The 24436-nt window shown below is 44.3% G+C and overlaps 1 protein-coding gene across 2 annotated transcripts in view; it reads right to left on the reverse strand.

The window, feature by feature from the left end:
* Positions 1–24436, reverse strand: part of EDAR (ectodysplasin A receptor) — a 73361-nt gene that overhangs the window by 23635 nt on the left and 25290 nt on the right. For both annotated transcript variants that reach the window (XM_005228650.3, XM_005228649.3), the window contains exons 2-4: positions 3007–3075; positions 2177–2299; positions 887–1068 (exon numbers count right to left, since the gene is read on the reverse strand). In XM_005228650.3, the coding sequence (XP_005228707.1) occupies positions 887–1068; positions 2177–2299; positions 3007–3057 (356 nt within the window). In that variant the 5' untranslated portion in view covers positions 3058–3075. The remainder of the gene's footprint in view (positions 1–886; positions 1069–2176; positions 2300–3006; positions 3076–24436) is intronic.

The following is a 24436-nucleotide window of genomic DNA, read 5'->3' on the forward strand; positions in this document are numbered from 1 at the left end:
TGCAAAGGTATGTCAGGTGAGGTGGTGTTTTAGAGTATTTATTCACCCTACCAAAAACTGTTGAGAAAGCAGGTGTATGCTTGGGGTTGCAGACTTTCAAAGGTAATATAATCAAGAATATATTGCTAACATATTCAGTGTAGCAATTGCTTTCTCACCATTGCTATCAGAATTATCCTGAGCATAAGAGACCATTAAAAAGATGGACTTAATAAACAGCATCTATTATAAGCCCCCTCATCCAGCCCTGGAACTTGTTTTGACTCTGAACAACAGCACACACACCCCGCGTTAGCAACTCTTTAGACCCCTTTCTGTTGGCTAGGAAAGACCCTGAGAGACTAAAATGCCTTGGTATATCTCACCTAACAGCTGTGTTAGCTAATGCTGTCAACTACCAACAAATCTGCTAGCTGGTCACACCTGGAGAGAGGATTTTTTATGTTCCTAAACACTGTATCTAAGGCACCTTCATGAAGCTCGTTAGTAGGACGCAGGACTTACAAGGTGGCCCCCTGAAGCGGCAGCTGGAGGCCAAGCTGGACTTCTGAGAGCATCTAAAACAGCAGCACACACCTGCGCTTGGGTATATGAGCTGTTCCCTTTCCACTTCTAGTGAGAGAAATTTCAGCTTTTCTAGTTGTTCCCAACAGTTGTTTCTTCAGTGAGATTTCAGTAAGACTAATGGCATATTCTGATTTACTACATTCACCGATGCTTTTGAAACATTTAAATGTATTATTTTAGCAGAGACTGAAAAGCATAAGTCACCAGTATTGCACCTACAGTCAGCTAGGACGTGAAGAGAGGCTGTCAAGTATTTTGACATTAAAAAAGTATTTTGCAGTGCCTCGGTAGAGCCAAGGTCTGCAATTAAGTCCCTTACCCTGGGAGACAAGGACCACACTCTGCATCATTCTCCTGATCACCAGGTGTCATGACTGTGGCTCGAAAAAAACCCTCGCAGTCTTTGTGCCGCCTGCATATCTGGTAACCTCCTCTGGAAAACTTCTCCGAAGGGCAGGGGATGCAGCCGTAGTCCTCATCTTTGGTGCCGTATCCACATGTCTGCAACAATACGAAGTCACTGACAAGCAGGCTTGTGCTGCGTGCTGGCTTCTAGCAAAAGGGAGCGTTCATAGCCTGGCCCGCTGGCTTTGCGGCACAACGTCACACCAAGGGAAAGAAGTGTGGTGTTTTGTCCCTTAGCATCTGTCCCAAAAAGTCCATGGAGGGGCATAAGGATGCAGCACGCTCTGTGCTGGGGAGCGAAAAAGGGAAGCGGAGCACGGTGTTCCCTGAACATGGCCCCCCATAGCTCTTTCTATCATATTCCAGCAAGTAATAGAAGTGAATTTCAGCTGCTGCTCAGACAGAAAGTGAACTGAGAACTGAAGAGCAGAGAAGATGACAGGGGAAATATGGCTGCAGCAGGGATATCGACAATCTTACTTTCATGCTAGGAGAGCCCAGAGGGAACATCACAAAAGGCAATGTTTGGATGAGATTTTGTAACCTCTGAACTCACATGTCCCAGCTGAACATTATGTTTAGATTAAATAAAACTAAACCGAACTGGTTATTATTCAAGCATACTTGTTCTGGACTACCAACTGTGTGAAATTCTTGCAATAGGATGTTTATCCTATTAAAACCAAACAGGATTTCAGTAATTTATTTTTTTAATAAGCAACAATTATCTGCTGTAAATCAAATGGTTACTTAGGAACCATAATTTAAAATGTTGCAGAAGCATCCAAGTTCCTCTAGTGCCAAAATATCTTAGCGGGAGAGCAAAATTAGATTCTCAGTGTGGGGGGCCAGTGAGCATGCCAGAATAACCAATTTATCACACCACGCCGGAATAACAGCATCAGACTTTTAAATAACTATTGAGATGAGAATGGACTGGCAGAGACTGTGTGTGAAACTTTTACCTTATGACTCTTACAATAACACTTTCAGCAGGCTGTTCCTGGGATGTTGTTTACTAGTGTGCATGTACGGTGCCTCGCTCCCACAACACGCTTGCAGGCGTGAGTGCTCCCGCTTAAGCATCTCTGTCCTTCCCCATTTTCTCTCCTATCCATATATTACCACCATGTAACACAGCGTTTGCTTTTTGCATTTGGTGTTCAATATGTGTCCCCCTACCAGCAGAAGAAGCTGAAATTACCATGTAAGGCTCTTCGCCCGGCTCGCACTTGGGGCAGTCATGGCACATGCCCGTGGTCTGGTTGTAGTATTCGTTCTCGCCGCAGTTGGAGTATTCAGCGCTGGCAGAGTACACCAGGGAGACCTGTCATGAGAGAGCACCGAGAGCACTGTCACTTCCATTGCTTTCATCCCCCATGCCTAGCCCCCCTGCCTTGCCCCATTGCTGTGGCTCAGAAGGTGGTGGGACCAGCACTGTAGCATGAAACACCCCTAAAGCTCAGAAACAGAAGTGGTGCCACTATACGGGATGGAGGCAGATACAGTTTTCAGCAATCTGGTCCTTCTAAGAATTTCTCAGAGCATAGACATTCATGCTTGCTGGCAAACCCACTCCCTGAAATACTGAAGTCCGTGATCCCCAGCCTATTAATTCTTACACTCTCCTGCACAACAAATGCCCGAGTTTGCACCCTCACCCCTCCTAGCTCTAATGAGCCTTCATAAATGTGATCGTGGGGGTCAATTATAACAACCTGAGATAATGTGCTGCCTCAGGCCTCAACCATGATAAGGCTGTGCTTCGTGTGACACCCAGCCTAATCGGCTCTTCCAGCATCTTCTGCCTCTGCTCCATTCTAGCTTCTTCTCCTTCGTCCTCTTCCTTAGCAGCCTCAGTTTAAGCAGCACACGCCCAGTTTTATTGAATGGAAATCGATCCCTGCATTGGGGTTCAGTCTCTGTGTCATCTGTGGCTGTGCCATGACAATTGGCAGATGTTTGCAAAGACCCAAGCAGAACCCAGTTATCTTTGCACACTGGGGAGACATATACAGAAATATAAATACCTACCACCAGAAAAGGGAACACGTGAGCCCATTTACATTCACCCAGGTGAGACATGCTGTCTTGATATTTTACCTGAAAAGATAGAATAGGTGATTGTTTATGGATGTGAGTAAATATTTGCATGTGTTGCCAAAACAAGAACAGAAAGGCTCATAAGCAGAACAAGGGTTGCATGAGAGCGATGCCCAGAGGTGTAAACAAAGAGGGGGGAGATGTGCACGTGCATTCACACACACACACACACATGCGTGCGCTACACACCCTGACTGCACATCTCTTTCCTCTCTTTGAGAAGCCTGGTGGTGTAAGGGAGTCCAGTCTTGCAACGTTTATAAAAATCTGTGGAAGCTGAGGAACCAGGTCTGAGACCCAGCACTTCTTGGCTGGCTGAGAAATCCTCCCACAGAGGAACCGAAAGCTACGTCTCGGCTGCCAAATGACAGAGGGCTGGAGATCAGTAGCCTGGCTTGTGTCCATACCGCTTAGTGCTCAACCCCACTAGGTCAGATTTGTCTAGGAAAGATCTAGATGGAGCAGGCCAAAGCAGAGCTAGGGGATGAATTGATGGCAAGCAGTGTGGGCAATCAGCATGCCCGGGCTGCGCCTTCCTTGACGGCTCCTGCAGATCCACCAAGAAAGCCCAGAGCTGCCTTCTGTAGGGAGCATCGGCTACTTTTTGTTCTTGATAAGCAAACTGCAGATATAAGAGGTTAAACCCAAGGAAGAAGCCAACTTTTTATTTTAAGTGCTATTACAGTGGTTGGGGAAAAGAAAAGCTGCAATCTCTGTTATAAACACATGTGCCAATTTATTTCATTTCTTCAAATGAATAATTTTAAATAAAAGCTAATGTTACATATTCATGTACTGGGTTTCTTTCTAAGGGGAAAAAAGAGACACGAAAAGGAGGCACAAATTGTTTCGTTAGCATGATACAACATATTTAATGGTATTGTTACAGCACATAATATGCCCTAGGGATTTTACAGCTTCAAATTGCAAATGTTTGAGATACAGTTGCAACACTTTGGTCCTAGCAGTTGTAAACTACTCTTTAACTTTTCCAGGCCTCAGTCACTGCAAGGCTTTTAGTCTCCCAGAAAAGTACAATTACTGCTTTGTGCCACATTCAAGCATACAACCTACATGAAAGCAGCACTCTAGTATTTGAGATAGCTGCTAACATTTACATTTTTAAACATTAAGTTGATTAAGCAAAGATTATATCACTCCAGCATTAAGCTATGAACTTGCTTTATATGTTCCTTCCAGCAATTGGGCTAGCTGAGACAGGTAACTGGGTGGGTGGGTGGACAACCTGAATTATGAATATATTCGTTTCTGCAGGAAATTGCACTTTGAAACCTAGAAACAAAAGAGAATCCGAGATAAATTGTCCTAAATCTGGAGGTAAGAGACAGAAAATAGTCATGCAATTGTATAAACTGTCAAACATGTAAGTTGGACGAAGGCTTTGGCTATGACAGTGCAGTTGCTTGGAAAAGTTCCAAGGCTATAGTCTTAACACACGTCTGTTAAACTGAACCCCAATTATAAAAGAGCTCGTTAGACTTTAAATATGAATATTATTAAGGTTGCGTCCCCACTCAGACTGCAAAATGATCATACTTATTGTAAACTGGGTCTGAGGTTGCTCAGCACCAAAAATTTCACTTGTAAAGCTTGAATCTGTAACTTTACAGTAAGAATATGTCTCACAGTACAAACATGCTTCAGTTGATTTCAAGCCACCCAGATGTTTGCTGTTTGAGGTACTTGTATGCAATCATAGCCAGATTTGAAAAATGGAAATGAAGAAGTGTAGCCCATTAATGTATAATACAGTCTTCTCCATCCATTTGGCATTTATTTACATAAAATGTTGGAAGTGTCAAGCTGTACATACATACATAAAATATTTTTTTTCCTCAATATAAATATGCATGTGGGGGTATGTTTTGTATGTAAACATACATTTTTTTCCCTGCATTCCATCATTATACACAGCAATATGTCAAGCATATGGGAAATGCTTTTTTTTAACTGGAAAAGCCAGTTCAAAGTGCTGAATATGGCCAGATTAGAACTCCAGGGGAGATTTTTTTCCCCAAATTGGAATACCAAAAAGTTCAATTTAATTGTTCATTCCCCTATTCAAGCACACTGCCATAAACTGGCAGTGTAATTTTCCGTTGGTTTCCCTCCTTCGCCTCCTTTGGAGTTAAAATCCAAAATGCTTTTACAAAACTTTAATTTTGTAACATAGGAGTGAGGGAAGGTGGATGCAGGAGGTTTCTGGCAGTAGGGCCATAGGTAACTCATCAGCTGGAGTGATACCTGAAGGTATCTACCAAGATATGCCAGGCTGCTCTTGGGCTTGCTGTCAATTTTCAGGTATATTAATTTATACCTGCACTGTATTATCTGTCACACATTAACCCCATCCACACAACAAGGCATCTTCTAGTGCTAAGATCACTTTTGTCTCTAGCTGACATCTGTAAAGACATGCAAAGCTCAGACAATCAGCCAACCTCTGCCAAGAAGCAGGAAAAAGAAGTGGCCAGTTATTAAGGCCCCTAATCATTAAAAGCAATTAGTTCTCAATAAATGATCAGATGCTGCACCTTTCCCTCATATTCTGCCATGCTTTGACTAAAGCAAATGACTCTCTCCTGTGGGACAACATGCAACGGCGAGCAGGAAGGAGCTGGAGGTCTATTTTTGCTGGAACCACGCAATTGCTCCTAAGCAATTTGGGATCTCCAGCAGCTCATCTGCCAAGCCCTCCACAGACCCTGATTCATGTTTTTGTTTAGGCCATGTGGGTGTCTCTGGAGAGGAGGTGTGAAACATAGACCTGTCTCTTTGTGGATCAGGTGTGCAACATGCAGCAAGCCTCGTCATGACCAGAGGGGATTGCTAATTACAGCCATATTTGCCTTTTGGGGCATATTTGTTAATATCTCTTAAGAATATACACATAAGCTGACAGGAAAAGGAAGACTATTTTCCCAGTGGCAATCACAGCAAGAAATGCTAGAGACTCCTTGTCTCAGCATCTCTCCAGTAGAATGCAAGGCACAAATTTGGCCAGGGGGCATAAGAAAAGAGGTACTTGGGACCCTATTACTCAAATATTTCTCCTCCCAGACAAAAGGCTCTTCTATATGTTATTTGGGATTTATTACCAAGAACTGGTAGATACAAATAAATAAATAAATCACCAGGCAGAAAATGCTTAGCTCATGCTGTCCAAAAGAGAAAAAGCACCCTTCATGGCAGTCAGCCTTTGAAAGTGATAACTTACTTAGATGATAAGGTAGCACTGCTATGGTATTTACAGGATCTGTGAGTAAATGGAGTAAATATAGGAAATATAGGAAACTAAATATAGGAAAAGTGCAAACAATGAGGTTACCACAGCTGGTGGTCTAAGCTAAAGCTCACAGCTTTTGATGGATGACCTTTGCTGCTATTTTAATTCTGTGGCTTCAGTAACTGACACAGTGCAAAAGGTAATTTCCTACCATAAATCTTCTGTTTTTTAAAAATGTGGTTGAAAAAAGGAGGAAAACAAACCTATGGATTGAAGTACAGAAATACATCTTTCTTAATGCTACAGAGAGGTGGGTTGTTTTTTGTGGTTTTTTTTTTTTTTTGATGTCTCTGCATTTCTTGCATCACTAATGAAGCTAAATATCACATAATTCAAGGACACAAAACTTGACTTTGTGAGAGGGAAAGGTGCAACTGCTGTCTTGGACAACACCACCTTGATACTTCTATATGCATTTGTCTTCTGGGTTTTCTAAGAAGCAGTTTGGTTGACGGGGACTGTGGTTATGAATATAATTCCTGAGAGGCTGGCCAACTGGTATCAAACACGAATCCACACCCAAGATCTCCACTACTAACAACAGCAGAACGCGGGACAAATGCTTTCATATAAACAAATGTGGGCAGCTTGTATGTACTTCACAGGTGCCACCAGAAAACCCAGTGCTTGCCTGGAGTTCCCAGGGTTTATGAGAAGAACCTGGCGAACGTCCTTTACCACAGATCATCACAGTTTTTTGCATGGGCTCAGCAGACAATCTCTGTATGCTCCTGATGCTGCTAAATCTTCCTTAACTGAGATAAACACATAATCCTCACTGCAGGGCCTCACAGGTTTCAGAATTCAGCAGTAGAGTTCAGTCTGGCTCTGGTCTTGTGAAAAAAAGATGCGGTCTGAGTTTTTCTTTCAGGAGAAAATAGGGTTCTCTGAGCCCATCACTGAATGACAATGATGGCAGAACAAGCTCGGGGAGAGAATAAACTTGGAGAAATATGAGCAAATGGAAACAAGGAGATGATGAAGAAAACTATTTTGTAGCCTTGGTTACCATTTTTATTGTTGTGAAAAAATATTGCACAGAACAATATTACATTTGTAGGGCAACGTGAACTACACTGTTCCCCGTATCTGTGTTTTATTGCTTTGACCTTGCAAATACCTTAAGAATTACCTCAGAGAGAGATGTAAAAAGCACTAAAATGATACAACTCCATTCTTCCTTCTACCTGAAACATCAAAAGGAAGTGACAGCAGCTCAAGCTATGCATAAAACTTTAATTGCCCCTGTGATCTGGCAACTCTGTCAGAAAAAGAATTCATTGCTTGGGCACAGAAACAAGATATTTTCAAGTGAGATCTGCATTGACAAGAGGGGACATAAAAGGTTCTTTAATTTGTTAATGGGGACACTGGGTGCTGAGGACGTGGGAGCAATCAAGCCTAGTGAAGAGCTATCTACCTATTACAGATTTGTTTATCTGGAAACTACATCTGGATAGGTGTATCCGAATCTGCTTTCTCACCTTATATAAAGACATGTGTTGGCTCTCATGTGGATGGGCCAGCAGTTTTCTGAAAAGGTTTTCAGGGAAAAAAAAAAAAAGAGACTATGATGCAGGAATAAAGCAAAAGCAAGAAAGAAGGAAAGGCTCTTTTCAACACACTTTGCATGGCTGGCCTGTGTTTCTGCAGAAACGGGAGCACTAATGAGGTGTCGTGGCTGAGGGGATCTTGAGGTCTCCCTGCCTGGCCCCAGCGCACCCACAGCCAGCTGGTGCTGAGCCAGCTGCCCCCTGATTCCCTTGCTACTGGTATGGCCCCAGTTCAGCCTCCCTCTAGGCTGATGTTGGTCTTATCTACCAGTCTGCCAGCAGCATCCCTCCAAAACCCAACCCTGCCAGGCCAGGGTTACCAGAGGAACGTGGCGGTATTCATCCCCACCCCAAAGTCCTCCCAGGGCACATGGCTCACAGGCAAACCCCCCACCCTGCTGTCCCAGTGACCTGAGCCACCCGGGGAGGTGAGAGGGGGGTGATCATGAGACAGCTTTTTGGTCAGGGAAATGGTAATTCCTTGATCTCACAACTTGCCATCACAACGCATCCACCTCAGTGATGTTCCTGCTAGAAAAGCCAATATTTTGGTGGGAAAATGATGCAGTAGAGAAAAGGCACTCATGACCTCCTGCCATGGAGGCTGCTGCGGGTGGTGCTGCTCTATACAAACAAGAAAATACTAGAGCAAAAATGTGAGCAGGTACTCATACCTCCCCAGTCAAAAGGCTGCCCAAACCCTTAGGCTAGGTGACATGATCTCTTTTGTTTTCTATAATTAAATAAATAAATAAGGAATGAAATTAGGGATTTGCTGTGATGCACAATTAAAAAAAAATCAGGAACCTTATATTTGTAATGGGGAAAAATATCTTGGCTTTTTGGGCTGGTCCCTATGAAGATTTTCTAGTGGGAGAGGCTTGCTTTCCATCTCTTGGAAAATAGATTTTTTCTAAAGTGATTTACATGAAGACTTCCCTGTTGTTTTCAGTCTCCCCAACGTCTGCTGGGAAGTGCTACAACTGGCATATTATTCCTTCTGGATTGCATGCTTACTTATTTGCTTTAGGAGGGGTTGGGCTTTTCTTTTAAGAAGCACTGGCAATGGCAGCAATGGGAGCAGCATGCTGGAGGCACAGCAGAGCTGTGCTTCATTCTCCCCGGAGAGCTCCTGCTCTACTGCCCAGGCGAGCTTGCCCCACTGCCAGCTCGCAGCTGCCGAAGGGCACCTGAGTTTTCTATGGAAATAGTTGGAAGGCGGATCTTACATCACCATGAAAAATTGCAAATGAGCACATTAGACTCCCCAGCCTAGTAATTCTAAGGTGAGAATTACAAACAACAGTACAGCCATTCACCATCTACCAGGTCGTCCCAGTGCTGAATTGTCTCGGTGCTTTCTCCATCACCGCTTCCTGAGAAGCTTCCCCATCTGCCCCTACCTGAAGGAGAGGAAACTTGATTTTGGCATTTTGCTTCCAGGTGTGAAGTAAAATTGCTGGTACGAAAACAACTGACTTTAGATTCAGAAGCTCTCCTTAGTTCCTAAGACAAGCATTACTTCCCATTTGGAGCAGAAAATTAAAGGCTTTTTAGGAAAATACAAACCACCAAAGCAACGATGATGTTTTTCTAACACCTTTTCCTTTTTACTAGGCTTTATGCTTTCTGGATGACAGATAATTAATAAGAACAGTTTGAGTCTTAGCTTGCATTATTAAGATCAGTAAGGATTTGAGCTCACACCTTGTTTCCATTTCTCAGTGTCTGATCCTGTGAGCTGCCCAGTACCTTCAAATCTCCCAGTATTTGGGAAGTGAAAGATTTTTAGCACCATGCAGACTTACATCTTTTTAATACAATAAAGGTTGATGGACAGGACAGAGGTGGAGTAATTTAGAAATACTTTACAGGAAGAAATTGAGGTGAAATCTGACACTGATCATCAGCAGAATTTATTGAAATGGTAAATCCCATGGTGACCATCCATAAATAATGTCTGCTCTTAGCTCTGCAGCACATCTGCATCTCTTAGCTAAAAGCCAGAAAATTGTTAGAGAGGTCAGCATGCAGTTCTGTTTTTTCCACGGTTTACATGAAAACATCTGAATTACTGCATCTCAGAGGCACAGCTGGGGCTCTGTGGGAGGGGGCTGCAGCAGGGCACAGTGGCACCTTTGAAGGCAACCCTGAGCAGGTTGTTGCGCAGGGGAGGAGGTCTCAGGAGGGTCCTGGCCACAAACTTTCTTTCCTTGTACAAGTGCATTGAGCAACAGTGGAAGAGTTTCACATGTTTGGCAAATGCAATGAAGTCAGTGCTAGGTGGTGGCCGTTTATACTTTGGTACTTGACTTCAGAGTCCCAGAAAAGCTTCCTGTTTGTCAACAGGCCTCTGTCTCGCAGACAAAGGGATACACACACTGCCAACAAACATCAGTTTTTTCATTATCCTACTTTTTACATAACTCTGTTTGAAGGGGTTTTATTATTTTTGTAAATTAAAGGCTGGCTGCATTTAAATTCAAAAGTACATCCCAAGCTGCCCGGGCCACCATTGTTGGGAAGAGCAGGGAGAGGGAGCACGGGGAGGGGTAGCTTTCCGCCGGGAACAGGGGCCACACAGCGAGCAGGAGCCATGCTGGGGGTGCCCAAGGGGACAGGCGGTTGGGGGGCACAGCATGGGGTGCCCGCAGCACCAGCCAGGGCTTGCGGGCCCCTGTGCCCTGAGCAGAGGGATGCGGGGTGGTACGTGGGAGCAGCCCCCCGCCTCCCACCCCATCCACCCACCCATCTTGTGGTCGTGGGTCCCCCCAGGGGGACAGTGAGGGGATGGGGCATAGAGGCCAAAACACAGTTCCCGGTCCAACACCAGGCAGAGGAACATGCCTGAGCAAACAAATCCCTCGTATCCGTGGGTAGTTGCAAGCTATGACCTGCCAGGTTGCTATTTATGCCAACAACCACGTGTACAGGCTAAAAGAGGAGCAACCACCACCTCGGCTAACAGCAGCTGAAGTCACAGCCCATGATACGGACATGCCTATAGAAATTGCATGTTCGTGTGTTCACAAATGCATCTATTTATACCCACATGCCCTCAGAGGGGCTGGCTATCCCTCACATCTCTGTTCCGCCTGGATCAGATACTGTCCCAGTGGAGGGAAATCTCTGTGCTTAACGTGTCATGTAGGGTTACAATTAGAAAGTAGGTTTCCTCCGCTCCTAGGGAAGGAGGAAGAAATGGCTTTCCCTGTTGGAATACTTTATCTTTCAAGTCGATAATCATAAAATCTCTTAATAATTTCTCTAAAGCTCTCTTTTTTCTTTTTTTAATGAACGTGTTTACATTCCTAATTAAGGAATGCATTAAGCCTAGTAGTACCTTATCTGATAAACCCGTTAGTAGGCTATGTCAAGCAGAGCCTTTCAAGGGAGCAAGCTAGTTTTAAAAACTGGTTATCCTCTGGGCTGAAAGTGTGCAAGCCAAGAGCTTGCAATTAACTTGGGTTAATTACAAAATACCAGAAATGTAATAAAGTGTTAAAAATATAACACAGGTGCTACTGACCTTTTTTTTTTTTCTTCCCTCCTCTTCATTTTTTCCCCTCTGCAGGAGCTTACAGCCCATCACTTTGCTCCCAGGTAACACCCGCCATGCACCACAGGTGTTAACCACCTTTTTCTCTTATGTGGTGGGATTGATTAGCATAGAAAGATTGATCCAAGAGTGATTACTTCTACCTTGCATTTAGCATGGCTTTTACTGCTGCTTTCTGGGCCTACTGAAGGAACTAGGCCTGATACATTTATTTTTTCTAGGTCTGTCATTTGGTCTAATAACAGACATCTCTCTCCATGCCTATTCTCCCACCTCCACCACCATCGTGCACCTCATGAGAACGTTGAGACACCACCACCAGTGATGCCACGCAAGGTGCAAACGTGTGTGAGCAACCACTTGACCTCCTTTCCACGAAGCAGCAACCTTGTGACTGCATCCTGGCCATTGCAGCATGGACATTGCCTTCCAGCTTGGCACGCTCAGCCAATCCTGTTTGCAACTTCAGGACACTTAAATAAGACTGGTTTTGAGAGACCAGGCAGGAGCTTTCAGTTCAGTAATTGCTATTCTGACACGACCCGTCCATAGCTCTCTGCTTGCTGAAGTTTTGCCTGTTGGACCTCTCCCACCTTCTTTACGTATACCAGTGTCAAATGTTTTACTGAAGTTCAGACAGCCCATGGTACCTGCTTGATTTAGGAATTAAATCTTCTTGTCAAGGATAACTTAGAAGCCTGCTATTACCTACCAAGGTCGTACTGTACTGCACATCTAATTTGTGCAATGTCTCTATTTCTTCTATGTTTTTACAGAAGACATAGGTGCACGTCTTGTGCAAAACCCACTAACAAAACAACTGGCGCTATTGACCCCAAGTGTAGATGGGCAGGGAACAATATTTTCAGGATTAGTGTACCACCAGCCAAAAGTGTTACAAAAACCATCTCCCCCCTCCCCACAAGCCCCACAGGCGACTGCCGAAACCAGGCGAGGCAAGCACAACAAGGCAGGGCATGAGAAGAAAGAATGACTGTCAGTCCAACCAGCCCAAATCCTTTCCATCTGTGAGAGGTGTCTGATGAGGGAGAGGAGCTTGCGGAGGCTGAGTGGGAGACAGAGCAGGTTGCTAGCACCCATCTTGAGAGAAGGGGGCCAGCGGTGTCCAGGGGCTGTTCTCTGCCGGTAGCTGAGCAAGTCTCCCACCAGGCTGGCTGCCCCAGGGCAGGCATGTAGCTGGATCCTGCTGGTGCCTCAGCCTGGATGCCTGCAACCTGAGAATGGGGGTAAATGGAAACCATTGCACAGATTGCTGGTCACCCCACACTGTCTGAAGGTCAGGCTTTGCCACCTGCTGACCTGACAGCAAGCACCCCAAAAGGCACAGACAAAGCTGGGAGCAGAGGAGGGGGTTCAGGCTGGCAAACTAATGATCTGGAAGGCAAGCCTATAGGGTGTTCAGAAAATACATGTACAGAAAGGAAGCCATACTCTTTGTGCTATGCCAGATGCTGCTTTTCCTACATGCACTACGAGGGTGTTCATGACTGCCTCCATCAGTCACCTGGGGGAGGCAGTTGCCTCCTTCTGGCTTGAAGACTAAGCCTAGCCCACACGTTCTCTTCCAATATACTGTATTTCACATTGGCTTTATATTTCTTCTTCCCCCACTTCCATTAACTGGTCATTGAGCTGATTCAGAGGCCTTTTATGGTGCTACAATCCGACTATGCTGTGAGCAGCAAAATATATTTTTATCACACGTATGCACATCTATTGCCTCATCCCATTCCAGTGACACAAGCACAAGAAAATGTGGAGATGTGGTTTCAGAAGCATTACCATGTCCTGATACCGAGGTGATGTGATGAAAATGTGGAAAAGGACTGTGGGAAAAGTGAAGAGGATAACACAGAAAAGAATAAAGCAATGGTGAACATCGTGGTCTTATGGTCTTGATTTCTACCACCTAGATGTTCAGTTGCATGCATTTTTAAAAATTATATTCATCTAAAGCTGGGGTTTTTTTGATAGAAGAGTCTTTGGACCTGCCAAGAGTCTGACAGCAACTGTGAACCAAACCTCAGGTTTTTTAATATTCGGTGTTGCTGTAGGAAAATCCAAATGCTTATAGGAAAGGGACCTCTAGGAAGCAATGACAGTCCTAAGAAGTCTGAAAGACAAGGAGCCGCTAAGAGGGTTTAAAGTTATCTCCAGAAACGTTATTATGATCAAAGAAACATAATCTTTTCTGTTACAGACCAGAACACATTTTCCTACTGGATGATGAAGGATGGTATACTGAATGAATGCAGCTCCTTCCAGCTGCTTTAATAGTTATGTGCAACACCTCATCAGCCTCGAGGGATTTTGGAATTGGCTATTCTTTAAAAATAGAGAACTTCCTATAGCTCCCCTCAGAAGCTCTGAAATGTGAAGTGTCATCCACAAGCATCTGAAGACCTTCTGCTCCCTCTGAGCGCAGTGCTTGCTGAGAAAGGAGGTATTCTGGCACAGCATCACTTTGTGCTGCAAATTTAAAATCGGATGTGAATGATCCTCTCCATAAAACACCTTTGAACAGATTTAACACTGCCTCACGAAGGGTTAATTTCACGTTTCACTTTACTATATGTCCCGTGAGTGTTTTCTTTAGGCACCCACCCTGCAAGGGAAGGTTTGCAAGGCTCAGCCTCCTAAACCCGGCCCCGACTCCACTGGGGGGCAGTGCATTAGCACGTATATTGGTGCTGCAGCCACGTTCTCCTGAGAAAGGAAGCTTTCCCAGAGAAATACTTAGCTGCCGTGTGAGGTTGTGCTTAATGGAACAAATATGCACGGGTAGATACATACGGCGAATCTCTCTTCTATACGTGCTGTTAGATCACTGACTTGCTAGCTGAACCACCAACACTAACCTGAGAATGAAACCAAGTCTGAGTACAGAGGTAGTTTAAAGATAAAATATTTATTGGCACCAGGATCAACAGATTCAAAATTAGCTACAAAGCTGCAGGGAATAATGACATGTGAAATCATTTTTTTTGGCTTTTCTTTTTTTTTTCTTTCTTTCTTTTTTTCTTTTTTCTTTTTTTTTTTTTATCATTCTTAGCCCCTCAGGAGATTTGGGATGGTTTGATGTTCATCTGGAGGCTTGTCAAAATTCTATAGAAACTTAATAGCCTGCCAACATGGGTGGTTGCTGCTTGGAGGCATTTCAACATGGCAAAGGTCCTGTCTGCTTGCTGCAAACCTGTATCCGTCAAAGGCTGCTTGGAATGACATGAAAACAGGAGCTGTGTGGTGTCAGAACACCGTGTGCAGGATTGCTGGGGTAATGTATGCATATCCCCTCTCTTCTGGGGCTGCCAAGCTGTGGGAGGAATCCATTTGGCCCCTTAATTATTCTGAGCACCGCCTAAGCATTAAACCCCACAAGGTGCTGCCACACCTATATACCAGGGTTTGGGTGGGACAGGGCTCCCTGTTCTCTGGTTAGAAGAGAAATGAAGACCGGAGGGCAGCCAGAGAGGAGAGATGAAGCTGGATAGAAGCAGGAACCAGGGCAAAAGTCTAGGCATGGAGCTGGAGGAGACATGGAGGGCTGGTGTCTGGATCGGGAGCCCTGGGCTGGAGAAAGGGCACCAAGGGTGAGGACAGGAGTGGGGAACATGACATAACTATAAGGCAGCAGAGCCAAGCACAGGCTGTGGTTGCCCTTTGGTGGGGTCCTGCCTGCCGGTCCCTCCACAGCAAGCTGTAGGAACAGTTGCCTCGTTGGGTCTGGGTTACAGGACTCCAGAAAATGGCACAAGGCCCCCAGGGCTGGAGACAATCACAATGCATGGGGGCTCCAGGGATGGAAGCAATCGCAACACAAGGGAATTGCCCAGGCTGCCGAAGCTTCAGGAAGCAGGACTGCAACCATCCCACGCTGAGTGGTGGGATGGGGCAGAGGGTGAGCCTTAAACCTAACCTGGGCCAAGCTTCTACTTGAAGGCATGGGAGAAGACTGCTCGACCGAGAGCAGGGTTGTATGCTCCATGGCAGCAGAAAGTGAGCTGCTTGCACTTCCCCTGGCAAAGCTCTGCAATGCCACACCAAGTGCCTTGGGACAGTGACAAGAATTAGAGCAAAGAGCTAGCTGTTAGGACAAAACCTTGGTTACACACCACCCCAAGGGAGAAGTATAGGTATTATGGCCTGAACCCAGGAGCTGGGTGGCTGAGGGACACATACACAAAGCAGGTACTACAGGTGAAACACAGCAACTGGACCGCAGCAGAGGAGGCACTTGGGTGGGTTGTGCCTTTCCAAGAAAAGCCCTTCCCCTGAGCAGGGCATGTAGAGGAGCTGCTTTGCTGAGAGGAGCCTGCACTGGCGGCTGGACAGGGACTGCCTGGGAAGAGTGATGCCTGCAGCCCATTCCCCGTGCCACAGCAAATCCTCTCTGACTGGCACCTTAATTTGCTCTCGCTGGGGCCCTTGTAGTGTTTTTGCAGTTGCACGGCTGTACCCTCTTGAGAGGAGATGGGTGCTTCTCTGCTTCTCTGTGTCTTTTTTCAGGCCATAGAGGAATGTTAAGCACACATTTGATACCTGCACCAGGACTGTGCCTGTGTCCCATGACTTGAGCTAGTCCAAGTCACTGCTCTCAGCCCTGTTGGCGTACGTTTGAATGGGTTTCAGAGCAGAGCTAGGCAGAAGTGTTAGAGCTATTTAGGATCCCTCTAGGCTAGGAAGAGGCAGAACTTGCTGGAAGGTTGTGCTGACTCATCAGTCCCTGGATTTTGGAGCTTGTGGAGGAGGAGGTTCTCACTGTGCTTTGTGGGTTTTGTTTTGTTTTGTTTTGCTTTGTTTTGGGTTTTTTTTCAGGGCTGGACATGCCATGGATGGCTTTGTCTGAGAGTCTTGTGGCCAAGAACGCAAATCTACCTTACCGCAGGCTGGTGGAGCACATCTGGACTTTGTAAGGAAGAGACTTCTGAAGCAGGAGGAGGAGGAGGCTGAGGAGGCGCTCAAAGAAATTGTCTTACTAGGTCCCACACAGTTGAGAAACTATAGGTTAGCTATAGGAAGATGAGGGGTGAAGTCGGATATGCCAGGCTCTGGATAGGGAAGACGGGCTGTTGGGAAGCAGCGCAGCAGGTCCCGACAGAGGAGAAACACCCTGTGTCTGGTTGGAGCTGTGTCACTCCACTCAGCTTGCGGGCAGAAGTGCAAGGCAGAAAGCAGAGCTCACTAAAACTAACATAATTCTAAGAGGATTAAAAATAATTTTTGGTAATTAATGGATAATTCATGTTTATCAGGATTATAAGAAAGAAAAGAATAGCTTACAGCTGTAAATTCAAGTATTTTTTTACTCTCTTAGCACTTAAGAATTCACCATAATTGCGCAATGAGAGGCTGAAGGCTCTGCTTGGATTAAACTTGCCTGCAATTCAGATGGTACTGCAAACAGTTCTTCAGTTCGCATGGACCTTTATTGGAAAACATGGATAATAGATGCTTACTGGTTTGGATATTGCACCTCCATTTTATGCCCTTCATGCAGTTTATTACTATACATGGAAAAAAATTAATTCTCCCTGTATTTAATTTCTATGACATCTGACAGCTTTTTAGTTTGTGGATATATGCGTGACATTTGTGGCCAAGTGTTTTAAGATAGAAATTCCTTTTGCAAGGCCAGCATGGATTTTTTTTTGCTATACTTCATCTCACTATTTTTGCAGGAGTGATTTTGATGATAAGGTAACATTAATAGAATAAAGCTTATACTGAAACAAGTCTCAGAGCTACATTAAATTAGCTTAATTCAAACAAGATTCTTGCATCTTCTCAGCTGTACTTTCTTTAAAATTCTATGTACCTCCAAGACACTTTGCAGCAAAACCATCAGACTATAAAGCCATTAGATTTTACAGAGAATTATATAGACTTTTGCCAATTCAATCCATCAGTACGGTAAAATGCATCCTGTAAAAAAAATGGTGATTCTGAGTTCTGTGCTTATATACTTATCATTATCAAATAATTCAATCACCAAAAAGAAAAGGACTGGATGGGACCTCAAGAAGTTATCTAATCTACCCTTCTGTCTCACACTAAGACAAAATCATTCTCCACCACCTCAGCAAACATTTATCTAACTGAGTCTTGGGAACCTGCTGTGACAGAGATCACACAATTTCCTCTCCTCTATTTATTCCAATGCTTTTCTGGTCTTGGTATTAGGCAGCTTCTCTTAATGTCTAATGCACGTCTCTCTTCATTCACTTGAAGCTGCTGCTGTTTGTCTTACCCACTATAGATTTGAAGAACAGCTGATTTCCTTCTGCTCTGCAGTAGTCTCCTAGCTGTTTGAGTCTGACCTCATGTCTCAGCTTGATCGTATTTTATGCAAAACAGTCCTAACTCATCCAGTCTTGCACCACTAAGCTCTGATTTCTAGTGTACTGGCTGTGCTTCTACCTGGATTTCCTCCAGCTTGTCCCCAGCTTTCTTGAGGTGAATGTCTAAAATGCAACAGAATATTTTTATGAAGGCCTCAGCCATCCGGGATAGAGCATCTCACTGAAGAGTGTACAAGCTCTTTTTCACGCACCCCCAGATGAGGTTGTGGAGAGAATAAGGTTTCCGCAGTCAGCTAGGGATCTGCTAGAAACCATAAAATCTCATCTATTAAGCTACTAGATATTTGAAGGTGGTAAATGTTTTACTTGCTCTTCTCCCTCCTTCCCCATAATCTTTGTTGGCATTGCTACCAAGATGTGAAAAAATATTTTGCATTTGTAAGATATACATCAATTTTATAGTGTTGCTGTTTATGCACCAGCAAATACATTCCTTTTGTGCCTAACAACTGCCCTGGGTTTTTCATTCTGCTGGAATAAACTCCACCAAATTTGTTGTTTTTCCAGTGATGCCATAGCAACACATTCCCATTCTCCATGTCCCTTGCTTTGCCAGGTTGGTGAAGTAGATGTTGAGACTGTCATGGCAAGAGTGTTTTCATCTGGAGAACAAAAGCAATCTGCACCCTCAGAAAGCTGTCATCGTATCTCCTGCAGACTGCTGAGCCATGCCAGCTCAAATCTTTTCACTGTGGTGCTGGATGAAAGCAATGACTCCAGCATCATGATCTGCTATTTTGAGTCGGATGCTCAAGTTGCTGAAAAAGATTTTTCTGGCAGAACATCTTTGCAATATTTCTGCTACAAAAGTCTGCTTTCATCCTCAAATTCTAATATCTCTTTTTTGAGGACTTCAACGTATTACAGGCAAACGTACTTGCATGGTCAGGAGAGATTCCAGTTGTGAGGGCTGGCAAGAACAGTTCTGCTTTAAAAAGAGCGAAGAAATTGTTACTCTTTGTCCATTAACCTCTCTGAGTATCTTGTATGTCACTTGATGGCCAACCCCAAGCTCAAACTGCTGGAGGATGTCATAATAGGTAACATCTATTTTAATAAAACCACACAAAACTATAGACCTCAGCAAATATACATTGCAGATATTCAATTGCTCTTTGATCAACCATGTTAAAATTAGGTTGTTAACTCCTTAAGTGACCTGTAGAAAAATGGGAGTCACTAATGCTATTGAACTGCCATCTTGAAACATAAAAGCGAAGCAGAGTGATATGTAATGTGTAGAGCCTAGGAGATGGTACTCTCTTCGGAGTAAACCTGCAATGGTTTAGTGTTGTCTGTATTTTTTTCTGCATGAAATATTGAAGGATGGCTTTTGCATAGACAGTGAACTTCTCAGAAGCCTTGTTTTATATAAAGTAGTGACTGCTCCTGCAGCGCTGGCACCTCTGTATTTTGAAGATCAACAACTCAGAAGAAACATGGGAAGCTTCCATCTCATACAAACCCTAAAAATTTCCCATCCTTGACACTATGTCACACTGACTAAGCAGAAAGTCAGGGCATTCATAGAGTGGAATTTCTGCATTGCTACAAGTGGTGAAATTTTAAAGGACCCTGTCCTAGAGGTTGCAGTAGTATCAAGCCCCAGGGATGATGAAAATACATGGGTTTAGCTTTCTCCTCAAGAGACAGTGCATTAAAAATGGACTGGAGTGCCTTGCAGGTGTATTATTCCTTGCTTGGGTTTGAACCCAGAGAAAGCAATTGCTGGAGTCAAGTATCTGCTTTGAAAGGAGTCTAACAAACAGGTCAAGGCTCTACTTACACCATCACATGAGCAAGCCAGTGCTAACTGGATGCCTTTGGAGAGGTACAGGTTGGGGGAAAGACTGTGTGTCTGATCCATCAGCTATCCTCAATCGTAGCTGCTGTGTTGGGACCACACCACTTTGAGTTTATCCTCATTAGAAAGTTAGTATGTACATCAAAGTCAGCTCTAGTCTGCTGGGTTCGTCTGAAATGGAGAAATCCTGCTCTTTGGCGGGATCAGCTCACACAAAACTAGCTTATACTGGTAGTACCACCTTCAGTACTTTCTGGAGGACCTTGAGATGCTGCTTAGAGTTAGGTAATGGGGTAACCTCCCCTCTGAACAGGACAGATTTTGAGAACTACCTCCTAAATCAGTTTGATATATTTTAATTAGCTACCTTTTATGTTAAAAATGTGTGTGTTGCTTCTGCAGGGCAAGTTAGAAAAAAAACTTATGTCCAGCAATGTAATGCCTCCACATCTGTTGTGTGATATACGAAGGGACAGACATTTATAGCAGTGGGGAGGAAAGAACGGTGGCACAGGGCATGGGTGGCTTAGCAAACTAAACAGCCCAAATGAGACACGACACTAGTGCTGGGTACTGCAGTGCTTCTGGGCAGTGCGGGCTCGGGAGGACCTGGCGCTGCTGCCTGCACTCAGCTCGGCATCCAGGCACTGGGAGGATGCAGGAGGCAAGGCAGGACACGCAGTAAATGCACCATCTTAGAGGTGAGAAAGGTAAATCCAATAGCTGTTTGAAGAGCCAGAAGGAGAAACACATTGTTTACTCCTTAAAGCCTAAAATGTTTTACAAATTGGAAACAGAATAGATGAGACTTTGTAGAATGACAAAGCTTGGTTTGGTTGGTTGGGTTTTTTTGGTTTTTTTTGTTTTTTTTTTTGGGGGGGGGGGGGGGGTTGTCTTTTCTTTTATAAACAGCTTTGTTGCCTCCCTGGTGGCTGGTGGGAGAGCCAGCCACTAACCTTCTTTAGCCATTTCTTTTGCCTGCTGTAGAGCTGGATCATCTGTTAGTGGTGATCTTGCCTTACATTTTTCATAATCTAAATAAACGTGTTTATGGGATGCAGAGCTCTCCTTTTTTGTGGCAAGATCTCTTGACCACCCTGAAATCATGGCTGCTGCCACTGGATTACCCTGTCTCCTCACTCCCCTTTACCTTAACTACACTGTACATTGCAAATCACACTGATCTTTACCAATTGGCTATACCTAGAAGTATTGTTTTGCAGCCCTATAGAGATTCTCTAATAGAGATTGCTGCAGACATCTTGCAAACTGGTGCATGGTTTCTGGAGGCCAAAGTCATGTATCGTAAAATATTTTATGGTGCTAGTGAATCTACCTAGCCCAAATTTGTGAGAGCTATTATTATTGCCAAGCTTAAAATTTCCAGGGGGTGGATATTCCTCATTGGTCACAAATAAAATTTAAAGTAGACTACCCATCCTCTGGGTTAAAATGTCTGCAGGTATCGATACGGAAATAAGGCAGATGCAGACAGTCCTGGATCCCACAGGTAACTGCGGTGTTCAGTGGATATAAATAACAAGGGACTATCCCCTCTTAGAGAAGTTGTTTTGGTAAATTAAAGTCTAAGCATGAAGCAAGCAAAACATAAATTTTAGGCCTTTCCTGTCAAACATGATGTCTCGTTCCACTGGTTTGGAAAGGATCGTAGCTGTTGTTTCCCTCAGAACAATATGAAAGCCTTGGGGAAAATTAAATTGGTGAGAGATTCAGTATGTAAAATATACAGCTCAGAATGCTGGAGAAATCTTGGTCTGGGTGTGAAGAATCACTCTTGCCATGAGTTGGCAGAATTTTTATCTCTTTTTTACTCAAAACTGAATTTTGGGGATTGATCAGCATGCCTCCTAGGTGAGGTGTTTACCGGCTGTGCAATGCTGTGCTGAACTGGTGGTCTCTAAACTCCAGGTGCGAATGTGTGGAGAAAATCTAATGCAGAAGGATGTGTGCCTCTGTGAAGCAAGATGTTGTCAATTAGTCTGTTGCTGGAAAATACCATTCGAAGAATTTTTGGAAGAGGAAATGCCAAGTTTCTAGTTAAACTTGTTGAGTATCTCTGGCAAATTTGAATAAGAAACTTTCTCTGGAGAGACTATAAAAATAACTGTTCAAGCCAAGTAAACAATGTATTCAATGTGACAACTTTTGTCATCATGTCAACTCGGATTTTCACAGATTATGATGAATGCAAGAGTGAGAAGCTAAAATAACACTAAAGGCTTGTAAACACGGGGGAAGTCTGGGATAGGAGCTGGAGTGGGGGAATGAACTAAACCCATGAAGTTAAGCACTTAAACCTGTAAGGCTTCCTCTGAACGTGGCTGCTAGAGCGTTCTCAGTCTGCTTACTTAACTTAACATCCAGCATGGGAAAACCTGGAACAGCCTAAGAGTTACATCACCATGCAGCTAAGAAAGCAGTCTGAGGGCCACAAATGTAATTGTTCTCTCATGCTTCACATACTTACCGCTGACGTCCTGGGCTAAAGCCCTCGTTGGCAGTGCTTGTATATGCAACTATCTGAGATGTATGCATGTGAACCTCACTGACTCTGCTGCAGCTGGAAAACAGGAGTCTCTTCTCACTGGGAAAGACAACATCTGTTCATAGGTGTATCAGAAATCAGTGTCAGAAAGGACTAGTACTACTTTTCTAACCTATAGGAGGCATACAGACCTATCAGATGCATATTCTTAGGTAGCTCAAACACAACATGTCAACCCCACTGTGCAGCGCTGCTCCTGTTCCTGTTCTTGGCCTCACATTATGGAAGATTATCCATTAAGCCATCTTGCAGGGAAGGGAGGTCATCCTGAAAGCACACTGCAGTGAAGGAGGCTGGAGTGGGGCCTGCACAGTAAGCAGCCTAGCAGAATTTGTTTGTTGTGTTGCATAGTAGGATCATGCTTTAAAGGGAGGGGCTGAAGCAGAAGAATAATTCCCATGATAGACTGAATGCTGTAGATCAGCTTGGAAGCGACAAATACGGGAAACATTTGCTCTCTTATGTAAACATGTTTATTTTTGTAAAGCCTTGGACCTGTCTCAGAAGGGTGAGCTCATGTGCAGCTGAGTAGACTTTAGTTATCCCCCTATGGATCAGCCAAACAAGTTGCCATAGATGCTTCAAATAACTTAGAAAACCTGTAACCATTCCTACACCCTGTCTGTGCACAGCAGTGGTCCACTGGAGCCCTTACAGTTGCATACAAGTTAAAACAGCCCCCAGGCTACTTTAGCGTACATTGGGACTAAGCCAGGAGAGGTGAAGCCCAAGGCATACATCAGCCTCTGTGCCGAGGCCAGCATTGCCACAGGGATACTTCTTCTGCTGTGCTAACTCCATGGTGGGCATGCAGTAGCTTCTGGTCACACCTCAGATGGTGCTTGCCTGCCCTAAGTAAAACAGACTTAGTCAGCCCTGTCTTGCTTTCTAGTAGGCTTTCTTGCCCTGGCCTTTCGAGATGTTTCTGTTGTATCAAAGATCTAAAACCTTTCATCTCCAGTAGTGTTTGCTGGAAGGCACTGAGGGACATGGCTGCATCTTCGCACACAGTCCCATGCTCTGAGCTTCCATCTTGTGAAGTAGGGTGGTTGCTGAGGACTTTGCCTCCAGACCTGCCGCAGGTAGAGACCATGGTCCCTAGACTAGGAGGGACTGAGACACTTGAGAATACATGGGTTGTCTGAGTGAACCTAGTTAAAAGGAAGAACCTGGGATGTGAGGAAGAACAAGACTGCTCCTTCCCTGAGGTGGAGCACCAGGCACAGCTGTGCAGGTGAAATCCCACTGAAATCTGCGGTGAAGTTCTCAGTGATCCTGGCGGCATCTGGATTTGAGCCACGACACACAAAGAGTGCACTCACTATGGTAGTTGACAGAATTAATGAAAGATGATCATGTAGATAAAAGCAGTGTGCGTTCACTGTGCTCAAAGGAAGTAGTCGTATAACATCCCTACCAAAACAACACCAGTACAAGCACCACAGAACTACCCTAGCATAAACCCGTACTTAGCAGCGTGATCAGAAACCTTAATATTCTCTTGAAAATAACCAAATCCTAGCTCAGAGCCTGAAATGCAACACTCCATATATTCTGAGTAATGGAATAGTCACTAGCACATTAACAAGTAAGTAAAAGTTCACAATTAGTGAAAATATGAAAGCTGTTGTAGCCTTTGCTGTACCAAAGGGCTTATTTGCAGTCTGTTACTTACATCAAAATGACATGTTACAGAAAGATGAAGGGAGCCTGTCACAGCCCATTTGAAAAGTCACTTCTTCTAGACAAGGCTGTCTGCTTTCATCCCTCTTTGCATTATCAGCTGAACTGCTGGCACCAGGTATTCAAGGAATTTCAGAAGGAAGAAGAAGAGGACAATATTTCCTTGTCACTGTGACAGATTTGACAGACCATTTGGGCAATACATCCAGCATCCTGTCACACAAATTGAAATCTTTGGAAAGCCAACAGGTTTTAAGAACAATACTCAGCTTACTCTAGGACTGGGATATTTGGTCACAACCAGATCCCCCTTTGCTCATGAATCACTCACTTTCATCCTTGAAATGTGTTCAGGGAGCTGGGGGTTGGGATAGTTCTGCAACAGTCTACCTGGCTTGGTATTTAAAGTGCTCACATCCATTCTTCTTAGTTCCCATATACCAGTATCTCAGGGAACAGGGTTTTTTTTCTGCTATAGATTGAGCTACTCCCCAGGCTGCTGTACATCT

The sequence above is a fragment of the Falco peregrinus genome, chromosome 4 (genome assembly GCF_023634155.1).
Source record: "Falco peregrinus isolate bFalPer1 chromosome 4, bFalPer1.pri, whole genome shotgun sequence".
Classification (NCBI taxonomy): domain Eukaryota; kingdom Metazoa; phylum Chordata; class Aves; order Falconiformes; family Falconidae; genus Falco; species Falco peregrinus.